This window comes from Frankliniella occidentalis, unplaced genomic scaffold (genome assembly GCF_000697945.3).
Source record: "Frankliniella occidentalis isolate FOCC.00 unplaced genomic scaffold, Focc_3.1 Scaffold46, whole genome shotgun sequence".
Lineage (NCBI taxonomy): Eukaryota > Metazoa > Arthropoda > Insecta > Thysanoptera > Thripidae > Frankliniella > Frankliniella occidentalis.
The window spans coordinates 732006-745654 of record NW_026267176.1 but is presented as its reverse complement, the minus strand read 5'-3'; the positions used below and the strand labels follow the sequence as shown (position 1 = coordinate 745654).

General features: G+C 40.1%; 4 protein-coding genes across 9 annotated transcripts; 2 read left to right on the top strand and 2 right to left on the bottom strand.

The window, feature by feature from the left end:
* The first annotated feature begins 350 nt into the window (after positions 1-350).
* Positions 351-2926, top strand: LOC113217681 (type-1 angiotensin II receptor-associated protein). Its single transcript, XM_026437682.2, has 6 exons — positions 351-530; positions 820-854; positions 935-1046; positions 1129-1201; positions 1284-1424; positions 1509-2926. Exons 1-6 carry the CDS (start codon positions 492-494, stop codon positions 1646-1648), a joined length of 540 nt encoding a protein of 179 aa, XP_026293467.1. The 5' UTR covers positions 351-491; the 3' UTR covers positions 1649-2926.
* Positions 2927-2985: 59 nt separating this feature from the next.
* LOC113217678 (tyrosine--tRNA ligase, cytoplasmic) lies at positions 2986-6488 on the bottom strand. Its single transcript, XM_026437678.2, has 11 exons — positions 6327-6488; positions 5517-5736; positions 5251-5426; positions 5055-5176; positions 4602-4742; positions 4273-4455; positions 3968-4192; positions 3751-3888; positions 3525-3675; positions 3283-3421; positions 2986-3188 (listed from the first exon to the last, which is right to left on the bottom strand). The coding sequence occupies exons 2-11, from the start codon at positions 5733-5735 to the stop codon at positions 3078-3080; spliced, it is 1605 nt and encodes a 534-aa protein (XP_026293463.1). The 5' UTR covers position 5736; positions 6327-6488; the 3' UTR covers positions 2986-3077.
* A 561-nt stretch (positions 6489-7049) lies between these two features.
* LOC113217701 (1-acyl-sn-glycerol-3-phosphate acyltransferase gamma) lies at positions 7050-12481 on the top strand. Of its 5 annotated transcripts, none has more exons than XM_026437719.2 (8): positions 7050-7199; positions 8686-8877; positions 8953-9125; positions 9217-9378; positions 9474-9661; positions 9736-9886; positions 9968-10187; positions 10276-12481. In XM_026437719.2, the coding sequence occupies exons 2-8, from the start codon at positions 8691-8693 to the stop codon at positions 10386-10388; spliced, it is 1194 nt and encodes a 397-aa protein (XP_026293504.1). In that variant the 5' UTR covers positions 7050-7199; positions 8686-8690; the 3' UTR covers positions 10389-12481. The 5 variants fall into 5 exon arrangements, with proteins under 5 accessions (XP_026293504.1, XP_026293501.1, XP_026293500.1 ...); XM_026437716.2 differs by having other exon boundaries at positions 7079-7354; XM_026437715.2 differs by having other exon boundaries at positions 7081-7295.
* On the bottom strand, positions 12436-13612 carry LOC113217702 (uncharacterized). 2 transcript variants are annotated; one of them, XM_026437720.2, is made up of 5 exons: positions 13472-13612; positions 13269-13379; positions 13129-13197; positions 12901-13059; positions 12436-12674 (listed from the first exon to the last, which is right to left on the bottom strand). In XM_026437720.2, the coding sequence occupies exons 1-5, from the start codon at positions 13580-13582 to the stop codon at positions 12540-12542; spliced, it is 585 nt and encodes a 194-aa protein (XP_026293505.1). In that variant the 5' UTR covers positions 13583-13612; the 3' UTR covers positions 12436-12539. The 2 variants fall into 2 exon arrangements, with proteins under 2 accessions (XP_026293505.1, XP_026293506.1); XM_026437721.2 differs by having other exon boundaries at positions 12436-12650.
* Positions 13613-13649: the final 37 nt, after the last annotated feature.

Below are 13649 nucleotides of genomic sequence, written 5' to 3'. Positions count from 1 at the left end.
GACGGATACAGAATCACGCTTAACGTATCATGTGTCAAGTCACACCAACTTATCCCACTTGCCCATAAGTACTTGAAGTGGAAGAGATACGAAGTCTCGTACTTACCGATTTGAACCGGCCTGATATTTCAACGGCCACCCTCCTTTCGGCGTTTAAGAGAAGACTTTCCTTTGGAAGCAGGCAGACTTATTAGTGGCAACACTACCCGATCTCTCAATCTCGTATTTCGCACCCGGTGTGCAAGACAAACACAGCCCCAAACTCTTCACGTGCTTGGATGTATCAACCGCGACTTTGCGTACCGCTGAAGTTGTCGTAGCCACCTGCTTCGTGGTATGAAAAATTGTGATGTGTCATGGAGGGGGAGGGGCATGACAGTTGTGTACTTACGTAACTTGTCACTTCTATCTTGTATTTTGATTTTCCAATCGAGCTTTCTGTCGCTTTGTCGTCTTTCAGGAAGAAGCTTCTTCGGCAAAAAAATTCTGAAATGGTTGATCTGAGTAACGTGCAGAATAAGCCACTCAAGGTTTTTATCATTGTTGTTTTTATATGAAAGGATTTTTTGTAATGTGTCATGTGTGTCATGTTTTGTAATGTCAATCTGACTTTAACCATTTTCCAGAAGTCAATGTTCAGTCAATTTCATTATATACTAAAATTTTTATAGCAATTTTCTGAAAATTTTCAAACTTTAGTTGTTTTGTCTTTGTTTTTTTTTTTGTTAATCAGCATTACTTATTACTTACAATATTCAAGCTTCATCCCTTCACTTTCTTTCATTTACAGTTCTTAATTTTTCATGTGTATTGTTACAGCTTATTTTCCTTGTTCACTTCATTTTGATTACATGGTGAGAAAGCTTAATTTCAGAGATGAAAAGTTCAAAGCTTAGGCACTCATTGTTTTTAATTGTACTGCTTCTGTTTTCAGGGGAATACAAGGATTCTGGAGTCCCGATTCCTATCTATTTTACAATGGGTTGTTTATTTTGTCACTACTTTGGGGAATCCACCATAGAGAGTCGGATGAACCTCTTCAAATTGTATGTATTTGAAATTATTTGTCTACAGTTTGAACATCACTGAACCATTAATTTTGGGACATTTACTTGTTTGTGTGTATAGGCTGTAATAATCAATGTCCTTGCCATACTGTTTGATGTCATCGTGCTTGCCGCCTACTTTCCTGCAACTTTCCGTGAGTTTTGTAATGTTGAACGTTCATTGTTTGTGTTAGTGAGGACAACTTATAGCCCTCTGATGACAATTTTCGATTACAGGTAGTAGTGAACGCTTCAGTATTGCCATGGCCATCCTGAATCTGGTCATTCGCCCTGTGACAAGTGTAATCTTGTGTCGTATTGCAAACGAACGTATTGGTGGTGAATTTTCTGGACGCAACACTTTGGGTGACATATTTGGTAACGCTCCCTTGGTTTTTAAATTATTTAAACCCTTGATTTAAAGTTGTTTGCTTTAAGCAAAAATGATTTCTCGTGTTGCAGGGCGTGGAGACACAGTAGCACCAGGAAGACCCCGAGCTGCTTACGATGACATAGACAACCCTAGTGGACATCAAAGTACGCCTGGTGTGGTGACAATTGATGGTGCAGGAGGCAAGCAACCTCCTCCATATCATGGCTAAATTCTTTTAACTTTTGCCAGCCATCTGCCACTCACTTAACTTAAGAAGTCAGGATATCAACTAAAAAAAGATATCTGCCACTAAAACTTACTAATTGTTTTTGGTTAAATTATTCACTTTGGTATCAAAATTAATTTTGATCAAGTTTTTGAGACCTAATTTTGCTGTCCACATGGATCACAACTGCCTTATTACTTCAATTTTAACAACTACCATTGTATTTCATATGTTGATCTGAATATGATTGAATAACTGAATAAACCCTTGTTCAAGTTAAAGTTGGGGAGGGAGGGGGGGGGGCAGATTTCATATCCAGCTGTTTCCTTTTTTTAAAGGCATCTTTTTTTAATTTCAGTATGGGTAGCTTCTTTATCTTTAGTAATATAGTTTCAATTTTAAAAGAACCATTCCAACTTCCTTCAGCAGTAATATCTTCTTGTGAGCAATTGTTTAAAATTGCTTAGGTAGCTTTCCAGATACTGTGTATATGTAGGCTGTGTTTAAAATATTTTATCTATCATTTGCTGTGGTTGAATATAGCCAATTAAGGCGCAAGATGTCATCTCTAGTTTTGTTCTTTGCCATGTCTGTAGTCACTAATAGCACAGTAGCTCATGTTAGCTATTCACATCCCTTTTTAAATTGTTACACATGTAGCTTTTGTTGCCATCAATCATACCTATTTTGCCGTATTTTTGCTAGTCATGGTTAGGTTTGTTTGTATCACTTTGGAAAGGATATTATTTAATGCAGTGTGATTTAGTAAAGCAGTTCATATGAATTCTATTTTATCAATGTCGTATCTCAATAGTTCGATGAACACAATCAATCAGGTAGTTTGGGTTTTTGACATTCTGTTACATCTTATTTATCTTTACCACAGACTTGTACTCACTGACTATGTAGTTTTGTAATTTCCTTTGGGACCAAAAGATGTTTTAACAACATTTCTTAAATGTGTGCACTGGTTGTAAAAAATGCTGCAATGATTGTGCTGTACATTGCAGTCTAAAATTTTGTCGGTCAAATAGATATATTTCCTCATTTTTTTCAGAATTATGAAATTTTGGTGTTTTAATAGGTTGGACCTGTTTGTCTCCTATACTAACCAGTGAAAAAAGAATCTAATTGGCTGTGTTTTTCTGAAGTGACGTCTTTGAAACTAATAGTCTGAATATCAGTAAGTAAATAAAACCTAGAAGTGTTCTAAAGAATCCAATCTAGCTTGTAAGCTCATTAGAATGTACTAGATTTGTAATAAACTTCAGAAGCCTTGTAGTCACTGACAGTTTCTTAACCTTCACCTTTTTAACATAGCAGAAGAAATTTAGTTCACATTTTGATTGTCAACACTGACACAACTTTTTAATGTCTTGACGCAGATTGACAAATAAATAATTTGTTCAGTAAAATCAAATTTGCTCTTATCTTACTTGATTGGGGCAGATTTGAGAGATTTACAAGTGATCTTTCCTAATTTAGTTAAGAGAGAGTTACCTTGCCATTGTGCTTCACACTGAGATGATGTTTTTAAATCCGCCTGTAAAACCATTATCATTGAAATGAACTGTAATCGGCAGGTGTAAAACCAGGTAAAAGAAATAGGATAGAAGGAGGTCAATTGAGTGGCTTACCGATAATTTTTCCCAAACCTTCTTCTTTGGGTTAAGCACTTCATCTGGTGAGCCAGTTTCAAAGCCTTCAACAAATACCTTTTCACCAGGCGCACTTCCCTCAGGTGGTGACAGAGGTTCAACAGCCTTCGGTTCATCACTGCCAAAGACAAAAAAAATGTATGGAAACAGGGTGATTTATCAACAATGATGTGAATATAAATATGAGAATGATACACAGAGGAACAATGCCCCCTACTTACACAGAAGCACATAACACCATCCCACAAGATTCAATGCCCCTCATTTTTGCTGGTTTCAGATTGCACAACACAATAACATCACGGTTCTTCATTTCTTCAATAGGAACAAAGTTCCTCAAGCCACTAACAATTGTTCTAGGCACACCCTCACCTGCAAATATTTGTAAATCAAACCCAGCCTCCTCAAGGATACAAATACTTCATATTATACAATCAATGAACTTACCAACATCAATCTTCTCTACATACAAACTGTCAGCTTCAGGATGGTTTTCAACTTCCACAATTTTACCCACACGAATATCAAGACGGCTGGGTGTCTGCTCATCTGTGGCCGCTCCAGCTCCAGCTCCTGCTCCACCCTCTAAAGGCACATTTGAAAGATAAAAGGTAAGAAACCGTAATAAAATACTTCATACCGACAATAATAGAAAAAAACTAACTTCCAGCTTTGGCGGGAGGAGGATATGCTTTAGCTGTAAGTTTTTTGAGTTCAGGATCTTCAAAATGTTTGATTATGGGTTCCAATAATTTGTTAATACGTGGTTCTACTGCTGCTTTGAGATCCCCAGGGTGGATATCCTGCTTAGCAAAAGCTTCTTCTAGGGCTTCATAGGTTGAGAACTTGATGTCTCCACCATGGTCCGCTGAGCGAGGTACCAAAAGTCCTACGACCACAGGATTGAACAAATTAGATTAATACCGAAAATTCTTAATTCTTAAATAATTTTATGTGTCAACTAATCACCTTCTTCCGAGTTCAAGGGGAATATCACATGCTTTACAAATGAGAGTATGCCATTATCTGTGATATTTCCCGGCTCACAGAAAGCTTTCTTCAATTTCTTTTTAACTACAGCTGGTTGATCAAGGAGATCTATTTTGCTATCCTCCTCAGATGATGACATCTTACCACCAGTTAGTCCAGGAACTGTAAGCAATCATAATATTTTCTTATTATGCAAATTATTAATTAGGCAGGGTGAAAAAAACAAAGAAATTAAATAAAAGAAAAAAAGAAATTAAATAAAAGAAAAAAAAGAAATTAAATGAAATTAAAAAAATAGCATATTTTACCCATTGGATTCATGAGATGAATTCGCTTGGCATATCCCAACTGAGGCAAGTATTTTTCAGACATAGTAAAGATTTTCCTTTGGTCAACACCACCAAACTGAGCATCTACTTTCAGATATTCTTCATCTAGGGCTTGGAGACCTGGAATTTAATTGAGTGCAAAATACAATTTATTCACAGGAAATGATATAAATATTCTGTATAATGACGCTCCTCCATAACTCAAAGCACGTACAGCGCAGCAACTCTAGTGAAACCATGTGACGCGTTTAGGGGCGATTTTTTAGGAACCATACTTTTCAATAGAGAATGGTATAGGTTTTCAAAATCACCCAAAGATGGAGATACGTGGTTTCACAAGAGTTGCTGCACCGTGTGCGCTTTGAGTTAGGGACGAGTGATGCATAACAAAAATCTGAGGCAAAAAGAGGATGTTTGATAGATGGCACTTACCAGGATACAATAAACCAGATAAAAGTGGGTGTTCCACCTGCTTTACAACTTCAGCACCTGCTTTTTTAGCATCATGTTCTGTGATAGCTGAGCTCATTCGGTACACATCTAAAGAGTACTCCCTGTTGACGAAACAAAGTGTTAAAACATTGCTAGTTTTTTGTGTGCAGTAGAGCAACATTTTAAAAAAGACTACCTCGATAACTGATAGTCTGTACCCCTCACAAACTTAAGTTTGTCAAGAGGAACATTAATTGAAAGCAGCATTTGTTTGATAACATTTTCATAGTACTGGGTGCGCAGGGCAAGTAGCTCCCAAGGTGCTTTTTGATTATCCAAGTATCCATGTAGATCAGCAAACAAAATAGTTACCTTAAAAAAAAGCATACAGCACAATTTTAGGTTGACAGAAAACTTTAAATAATTGTACAGTAGCGATATATTTGAATATGTTTCACATACCTCACAACCTGCTCTGAGGAAGTCCGCAATTTTAGACATAGGTACAAAATAGGCAATGTGAGGACGGCCTGTTATGGCTGTGCCCCAGTATACTTTCAAATCTCGCTCTTTTAAAATTGTTGTCATTTTGTCCTCACCAAGGGTTTCTTGTAGATTGCGAGTGATAAGGTTTAACTTGGTTTCCCATGTCAGTGCCCCAGGATTGTTGACAGCACCCATTCTAAAGATAAAGAATGACAAAATTGTGGAAGTTTCAGTAACTGCCATAAAAGTTGTAGAAGGTGATACGAAGCAAAAGAAAACTGTTTAGTCCAAGCAGTTTTTAGTAGGCCCCTTGATCGGAAAGCCTTCTGATCCACCTGTTACCAATCTGATGAATTTCAGAGAGAAAATCAAATAAATTGGCAAGTTGACAAGAATGTTCTAAAAAAGTAATCAGGGAGACTCAAACAAAGATATTCTCATAAAACAAACAAAAGATCCAAAAAGATATTTTGACAGCTGTTTTTTTGTCCAATATGTCAAGAAACACTGGGGGCCACTAACCTCAAAGTCAGGTTTAAAATAACCGTTTCCCACTAACACTCTCCGTATGGAAACAGGCTTTCAATGTTTTCTTTAAACATTCAATAAAACGTGTCTAATTACTAATGACATGTACGTCATCATAAAGAATAATTGACGAGATCAGGTACATGGCTGATGTAATTACGGGTGATGCTCGTTTTAGTAGAAGCAATTATCTTCGGTTTTTCAAGTGAGTACTTGAAACTTTGTATGGGACGCATTTCTTTATTGACAATATCTCACCTCGAGAGTGTATTTTCTGCAATGTTTACACAGAAAGAAAGTTGCTGCCGGGAGCCGGAGCCAGAGCAACCTCGCGGCGGTAGCAGACGAGGAGAAAGGGAGAAAGGGAGAGAGAGAGAGGAGGGAGGGGGCAGGCACTCAGAGAGGGGAGGGGGGCAGTGGGAAGGGGGAAGGGGGCTCCTCGGGAGAAAGGGGAAACGTCGCCGGGCCAAGGGGAATGAATGGGGGTAGGGTAGGGCTTTCCTGGGAGGCTAGGGGTAGAGCTAGGGGCAGCAGGGGGGCAGGGAGGGCTAGGGAGGGCGTAGCGAGGGGCGAGAGCAACAGCAACGTGTGGAGCTGTGTGGACGAGGGGAGGGGCGTTTGGTTTGGGAGATAAGGGTTGGGTGGTGAGGTGGGTGGTGTCCATGGGGAGGAAGAGGAAAGGCGCAAGAAAGGGGCGCGCCTCTAAGGGCTATCACGTTGCTCTGCTCGCTTCTGCGAATAGACGTCGCTCCGACCGTCGTCGCCGTCGTCACTGCCAGCTTGTGCTGTTTAAATCTATTATTGATACCCGTGCGTTGATTTTTTTTTTTCACGCAGTTTCCTCATTACTATACGATTAGATCTTCGGCAACAGAGAACGGTGGGGACGGGCGCCAGAAGGTGGGCGGACCTTGAGGGGGAGGGGGAAAGGGAAGTGAACTAGCTCGCTGGCCGTGTCGGGAGACGAACCGCAGGCGAAGCAAACGTGATAGCCCAGCTGACTGTAGTAGTATCTCCATCAACAGGATAAAGGACGATAAAGATCCCTCCTCCTCTTGCTCCTTCGCCTTCGTTTCTTGGGACAGTCGTTGTCGAACCGCTGACATGAATACGTCTCTTCGTGCTCACTCGGTCCGTGACAACTGAAAACCAGTATAAGTGTTGAGTAATATTCTAATTTCCGAGGATCGCCTGATGTACGACTCAATCCTGTCCAAGATTTATCCGGTACGCTATGTGCTCCTTGGTTGGTCGCGAGTGAAAAATAGGAAACCGAGAAGGAACAGGTCCAATTTTCGTCTAGTTATTCTGATCTTTGGTTGAGGGATGAACTTTCTACTGTGCTTGAGTAGTATGCGTTTGTCAGACGGCGATAATCGTGAGAAGTTGTCGTGTGCCGGTGCGGGGCCGCGCTGACTGGGTGTGGGCATGGTGTGGGAGGGGTACCTGGGGGCGGGTAGGGGCGGGCGGGAAAAAACTGGCTGTGGGTCTTTGGTCGTCAAGTCGTAGTCGCACTAGTGTGGGACCTCGTAGGGGTCTCGTCGTACGATTGTCAGTCTCGTCGGAGTCGTCCGTAAGTGCTGTCGCATTTTGCTGGTCGTCTTGAAAACTCTTGGAAATATTTTTTTTAGTGAGTTAACCAATACCTTACTGCTGTCTAAACAAAACAGTGCAACAAGACTCCCCATGTTTTCTGCACTGCAATCAATTAATCAAATTGATTTGTTGAACGAGACCAGTTCGTTTACATGGTTGCGTTCTCATTTTGTTACTATCTTCTGTGAAAGTCTTCTTGCTTGGCTTCTAGGGTGAGAGGGTAGGGGAAGGGAAGCAACAGATATCCTTTTTTCTCTTTCATTTTTCATACAAGTTAGTCATGGATATAATTTGTATAACAGTTATGTGCAGTTTGAAAATTGAAAAGAAAGAAAATAAGTTGGAGTATTTTTACATTCCGTTCTTTTTCTGGACCTAACTCTGTGTAGTTGTCACGGTCTTTTCGTCTCTCTCTCACATTCTCTATCTCCCTCTACGTAGTACAACTCATGCCTTGATCTGATACCTCCCAACTCCCATGCCTGAGTCTCATGTTAATTTATCAAGGTCATCACTACATAGAATGTGCCCTAGTCAAACCATATATTTGACTCATTCCGAAACATTGTTAATTTGGTCTATCATCACTCAAATTTTAACTGTGTAGTGGCAGGACTTGTCTGTCCACATATTAGCACCTGGCCAGCTAGCTCTTCCTGAGACGTTGCATGTGGGGAGGGGTTGTTGTTTGTTCTATCAAATGTTTCCTTTTTTTCATTCTTTTTCTGTTCCTCACCCTACCGCTCTGGCATCTCTTTATGTTTGTCAGTTTGGGTTTCCAGTACCAGTGTGAGAGTGTGAGAGTTCTCATCTACTCCAAACTTCTATTCTGATTTCTATCTATCTTTGTTTGATGTTCTTGTCATTGGCAGAGGCAACCTTGCTAGAAATTATAAGATTTGATGCACTTGACTTTAGATGCTCTGCTTTTTATGGAAGTTAGATTTTTCACCCTTTAAAGAATTGTGTTCTTGTGTAGCAGAATAACATGTGTCAATTTTGGGCCTTTAATTTGTTTCAGGTGGCATGAAAATGTCTCTCGTAAACTCCCTGAAGAGATCATCCGTGGCACATCTTTTGCTGGCTGTGAATTTCTTTATCTCTGGTTTGGCTATCAATATTTTACAAGCTCTTCTTTATGTCAGCTTATATAAATTTAGTCGACATTGGTACCGGATTATCAACCAATATCTGTGCTACTCTCTAAATTGTCGTAAGTTTTATTCTTTTTATTTTACTTTTATTTTGACATACTTTAAATATAAATCCCATCTGGTGTTGATTTCAGAGTTTGTGTTTTTGGCTGAATGGTGGTCCCCCTCTGAAACCATTTTGTATATTGACAAAGAAAGTCTGAAAAAATATTACAACAAAGAACATGGGTGCCTTATTATGAACCATTCATATGAAATCGATTGGTTAATGGGATTCCTTCTATGTGAGAGAATAGGTATTCTTGGGGTAAGTTTTTGTAGTGATTTTTTTTTCCCTCACTGACTAGTTTTGTTATCTATTGCTACAAATTAAGTTGTATCTTTCTGATTTTTTATAGAACTGCAAGTGCTATGCTAAAAAGAGTATTCAATTTATTCCAACAGTAGGTTGGACATGGAAATTTGCTGAATCTGTATTTCTTGAGAGAAACTGGGACAAAGATAAAGAAATTATCGGACGACAAATCACAGAACTCGCAAACCATCCTACTCCCATAAGTGTAAGGAATGACAAGAAACCTTTTGCTGTTTACATCCCCTGTGTTTTTAATTAAAATGGAGAATTAGGTAACATGCTTTCTTTTTTCCCCTTTAGCTGCTACTGTTTGCTGAGGGAACTAGATTCACCAAAGAAAAACATGAAGCCAGTTTAAAGTATGCCGAGGAACATAATTTACCCCGTCTACAACATCTTCTTTCACCCCGTGTCAAAGGCTTCATTACTTCAATACCTTACATGCGCAATAAATTTGGGGCCATTTATGATGTGACATTATGTGTCAAGTATGTCTAATCATCTTAAGTGTGCTGTATCATCAGAGAGTTGCTTTACACCAGTTGCAATTTCTTTCTTGCAGAGAATCCCATCCTGTTGCCCCAACTATCACTAGTCTTCTCAAAGCAAAATATGTAGAAGCTCATATGTACATGCAGCGTATTCCTTTGGATGAAGTGCCACTGGATGATGAGGGAGCAAGCAAATGGCTTCATGATCTTTATATTAAAAAGGTATACCACTTAGCAATGTACGTTGCCAAAATGTTTTAAGTTTTCTATTACAGTTTCTCATTTTCTCTCTTTTCCCTCTAGGATAAAATGATCGACAGCTTCAAAAAAACTGGCAGTTTCTTCGAAAACAGTGGAGTGCCTCCCCTAGAACCTTTCACCCTTAAGCGACGTTGGTACTCACTGTTAAATTCAGTGGGCTGGGCTCTTATTACACTTCCATCAGTTTGCTACGTGCTAATCTCACTTCTGTTCTCGGGGTCTTTATTCTACTTCTGCATTGGAGTACTTTTAGTTGCTGCAAGTAAGTACAATTGTATTGATAAAAAACGAATAAATATGAGATCTGTGTACAAATGGTCAATAACACAAAATTTATTTTTATTTTTCAGTTTCGTATTTGTTTTATCTGCTGATAGGACTCACAAAAATAACCAAAAGTTCATCATACGGAAAAGTACTCCAAAATAGTAATGGAACTACAAAGGTCAGTAAGACTGAGTAGGGGCAATTACTATTTATGAGTTGTCAGTGGTATGAGAATTGATAGTGAGTAATGGTCACTCTTTTCCACATTTAACATTAAGAGTAAAGAGTTGGACTGCTGGGAGCATATCCTTTACCTACTCATCATTAAAAGTTCTCTTAAAAAGGGGAAGAAAACTGTTTCAGACTGATTATGTTGACTGTTCATACATGATGTACACACATATATACACAGTTATTTATATATCTTGATATATATGTATAATGGCTGGACCATACTTTAATCTATCTTATCATTTAGGAGAATGTATCTATATTAATTTAATGTTTGCAAAATACCCTCTTTTTTTACTCTCTATTTTCATTCGTCTTTAATTTTATGACACAAATTCGCTTGCATAGTTTCAATGCGTAGCAAGCTTTTATTTATGTTCAGTTGTGTTCTTTTGTCAGGTGAGTTTTAAAAGGTCTAAGGCACCATAATAGAGATAAAATGGGAAAGGCAAGAGGACAACTTTATCAATCATATCAAATGGTTTCCAGTAGTGGTGTGTGTGCTGCTTGTATTGATTATTGGTTATATGAGAACCAATAAAGAACCTGGTTACCAAAGTTTTGGTATATTTGCCTTGATAACAAAATATTTAGTTGAAATTGAAAGATGAGTACTCTTAGAGTAAATGCCTGCGTTTTTCTCAATATCTATAGTTATTGCAAAATAATCCCCGAAATGTTTGTTCACTATGAAGGATACCTCCTTAGTGATATCACTGAACTTGCTTTCTACTTCCTGCTTGACATTTTATAATGAGTTTTATTTTTATTAAAATATGAATTTGTTTCCTGTGAATTGTGATGTGATAAATATCCATTTAATTCCCTTTGATATGCTTATGAAGTAATGTCCTTGTCCTGATATGTGGCTAATTTCATTTTTGCTCATTACAAGAGCACAGACTGCTCAGTGATTCTAGTTTTACCTGTTTTTCAATGACTTGTACCATTTTGAGTTGTGAGCAAAAGCTTTTTTGGTATACCAATACTTGGTAGAAATTACCTCCGTTTTTAGTGAATGTAAATCTCAACTTGTACCAATTTCAATTTGCTTGGACTTTTATAAAGTGAGCACAATATTATCATCCCCTTTTGAGGTGACCTCACCTTCAATTTTACACATCCACTGCTTCATATATTGTATTTACTGTGTTTCTCAAACTGTTCTATTGAACTAGTTCATATATACATGACTTTTATCTTAAACTGTTACTTTTTATAAAATAAGTATACCCAATATACCCAAGTGATATCAAAGTCATGTATGGGACATGTACTGATCATTATTATTCCCTGTCACCTGTTAACCTGTGCAGCTTTGTTAAATAAGATAGTTTATCAGTGACATTCCTTTTCCTGTAGCTCTTTTCATGTGGAAGCTACTTTCTCTTAATTTCATATTTCATACTGACTGATAAACTTATCCTGCCTCGTTTGTGACCTGTTGGTTGTAAGTAAAACAGAATCATAACCATTTGTTTTGTCCTTCAAAATATGTTAAAATTATGAATTTTTTGAAGTAGACTGACATCTATTGGTGTGTAATCATTCTCTTTACATAGTTGATCATTTTAGTTTTGTGTTGTTTATACCTAGTATGGAATTAGTTGAACAAATATTGAGCTTACAGAGCTTGCTTACAGTATAATAAACAATCCACCATAAATTGAATTTGTGGGTTGCTACATTGGCTGTGTGAAGATAACTTTTATGTGCAAATAATTTACAATTACAATAAGGTGTTTTTTCATTTCAGAGATTGTCATTTACAGACTTGCTTTGTCATACCGCATCATACAATGTGGGGCTGCATTTGTAATATGTTCAAATTGAATATTGCAAGTGAATGCATGTGTGGTGTGTGGTTTCTTTTTAATTTGCTCTTTCAGCTTTGGAGCATGGAAAGCATATTTATTTATTTATTTTCATTGACATGCCTCCACACTAATCACTTGCTGTCAAGATCTGGTTGTTACAACTATATCAAGCTATTCAATTTGATGCTGTAAAGCTTTTGTTTTCTATTTTTAAACAAATAAAGTTTAAAAAATAATACAATTTTTGCATATAATACTATTTTTCAACCCCAACGCCGCTGCAAGCAATGACTCCGCGGCTATGTTGTGCCAGGTGCGCTGAATAAGGCATCGCTGACGTGTTCCGACACACGCTCGTCGAGTAGAGTTAGGAGCTCCTCTGACATGTGCGTGTACGACTTGCGGTGTTTCTGCAAAGATGATAAGACGTCCCCCTGCAGGATATGTGGGGCATGAATACAATTGTACCGCACTGTGCCGGCGGGTACGGTGTGGCTGTAGAGTGGGCGGCCAGCCCATGCCACATAGGCAACCCGCCCGCACGCTTGCATGCTGACTAGCTAACAGCATACCCACCCGCTCCTTCGGGCCTGGCCACACGCCTTTCACGCTTTAGGGAGGCATCACGCTGTAGTTTGGAGTTTGGGACAGGGTCCTCACCTTACTGTCCGGACAGACTGAGGCGGGCAACGCCCCGAGGCTGAGGACCTCCTGCGACATGGCCAGCAGGCTGCCCTGCACCATGCTGACCCGGGCGCGCACCGTCTCCACGTCCAGCTGGTGTCGCAGGACGGGCAGGTCCGGGCGCGGCCGCCCCTCCTGCACCCAGCGCAACACACAGCGACATGGCGCGGACTATGCCCCCGAAGAAGGGAGAAAACGCCTCACCTCCTGTATCTTACGGAGCATGGCGAGGAACTCGTCGTATTCCTTGAGGGCCTTCTCCGCCGTCACCGCCTGTGGGCGAGAGGGAGGTATGTGGTCTTACAGCAGCTCGACCGAGAAGTGTGTTTAGCGGTTCAGCTCACCGCTGCCTTGACGACCCTCCTCCGCGTCTCTAGGGCCGCCGCCGTGCGCCGAACGTTCTCCAGGGCCACGCCCATCTCATCCAGTACAGCCTCGCACTGCCGCATGCGGACCTGGTCAGCGGCCAACACCAAGGTCAGCACAGCCAGGGTCATGGCCCCGCTCCACTCAGTGCTCGCGAGCACGGCCCGGGCTGCCTCCTCACCCTGTACAGCACCCAGCAGAGGGCCGCGGATGCGAGCACGGCGAGCAGGCTCAGGGCGCTGGGCGGCCCCGCCGGCCCTGCCTCTGCTGCGGCCGCGTCCTCGCCGAACATGTTGCTCACGGGGCGATCACGGCGATCGCCTCTGTCCGGCTCGTTGCTGGGGAACCCGAACAATGGC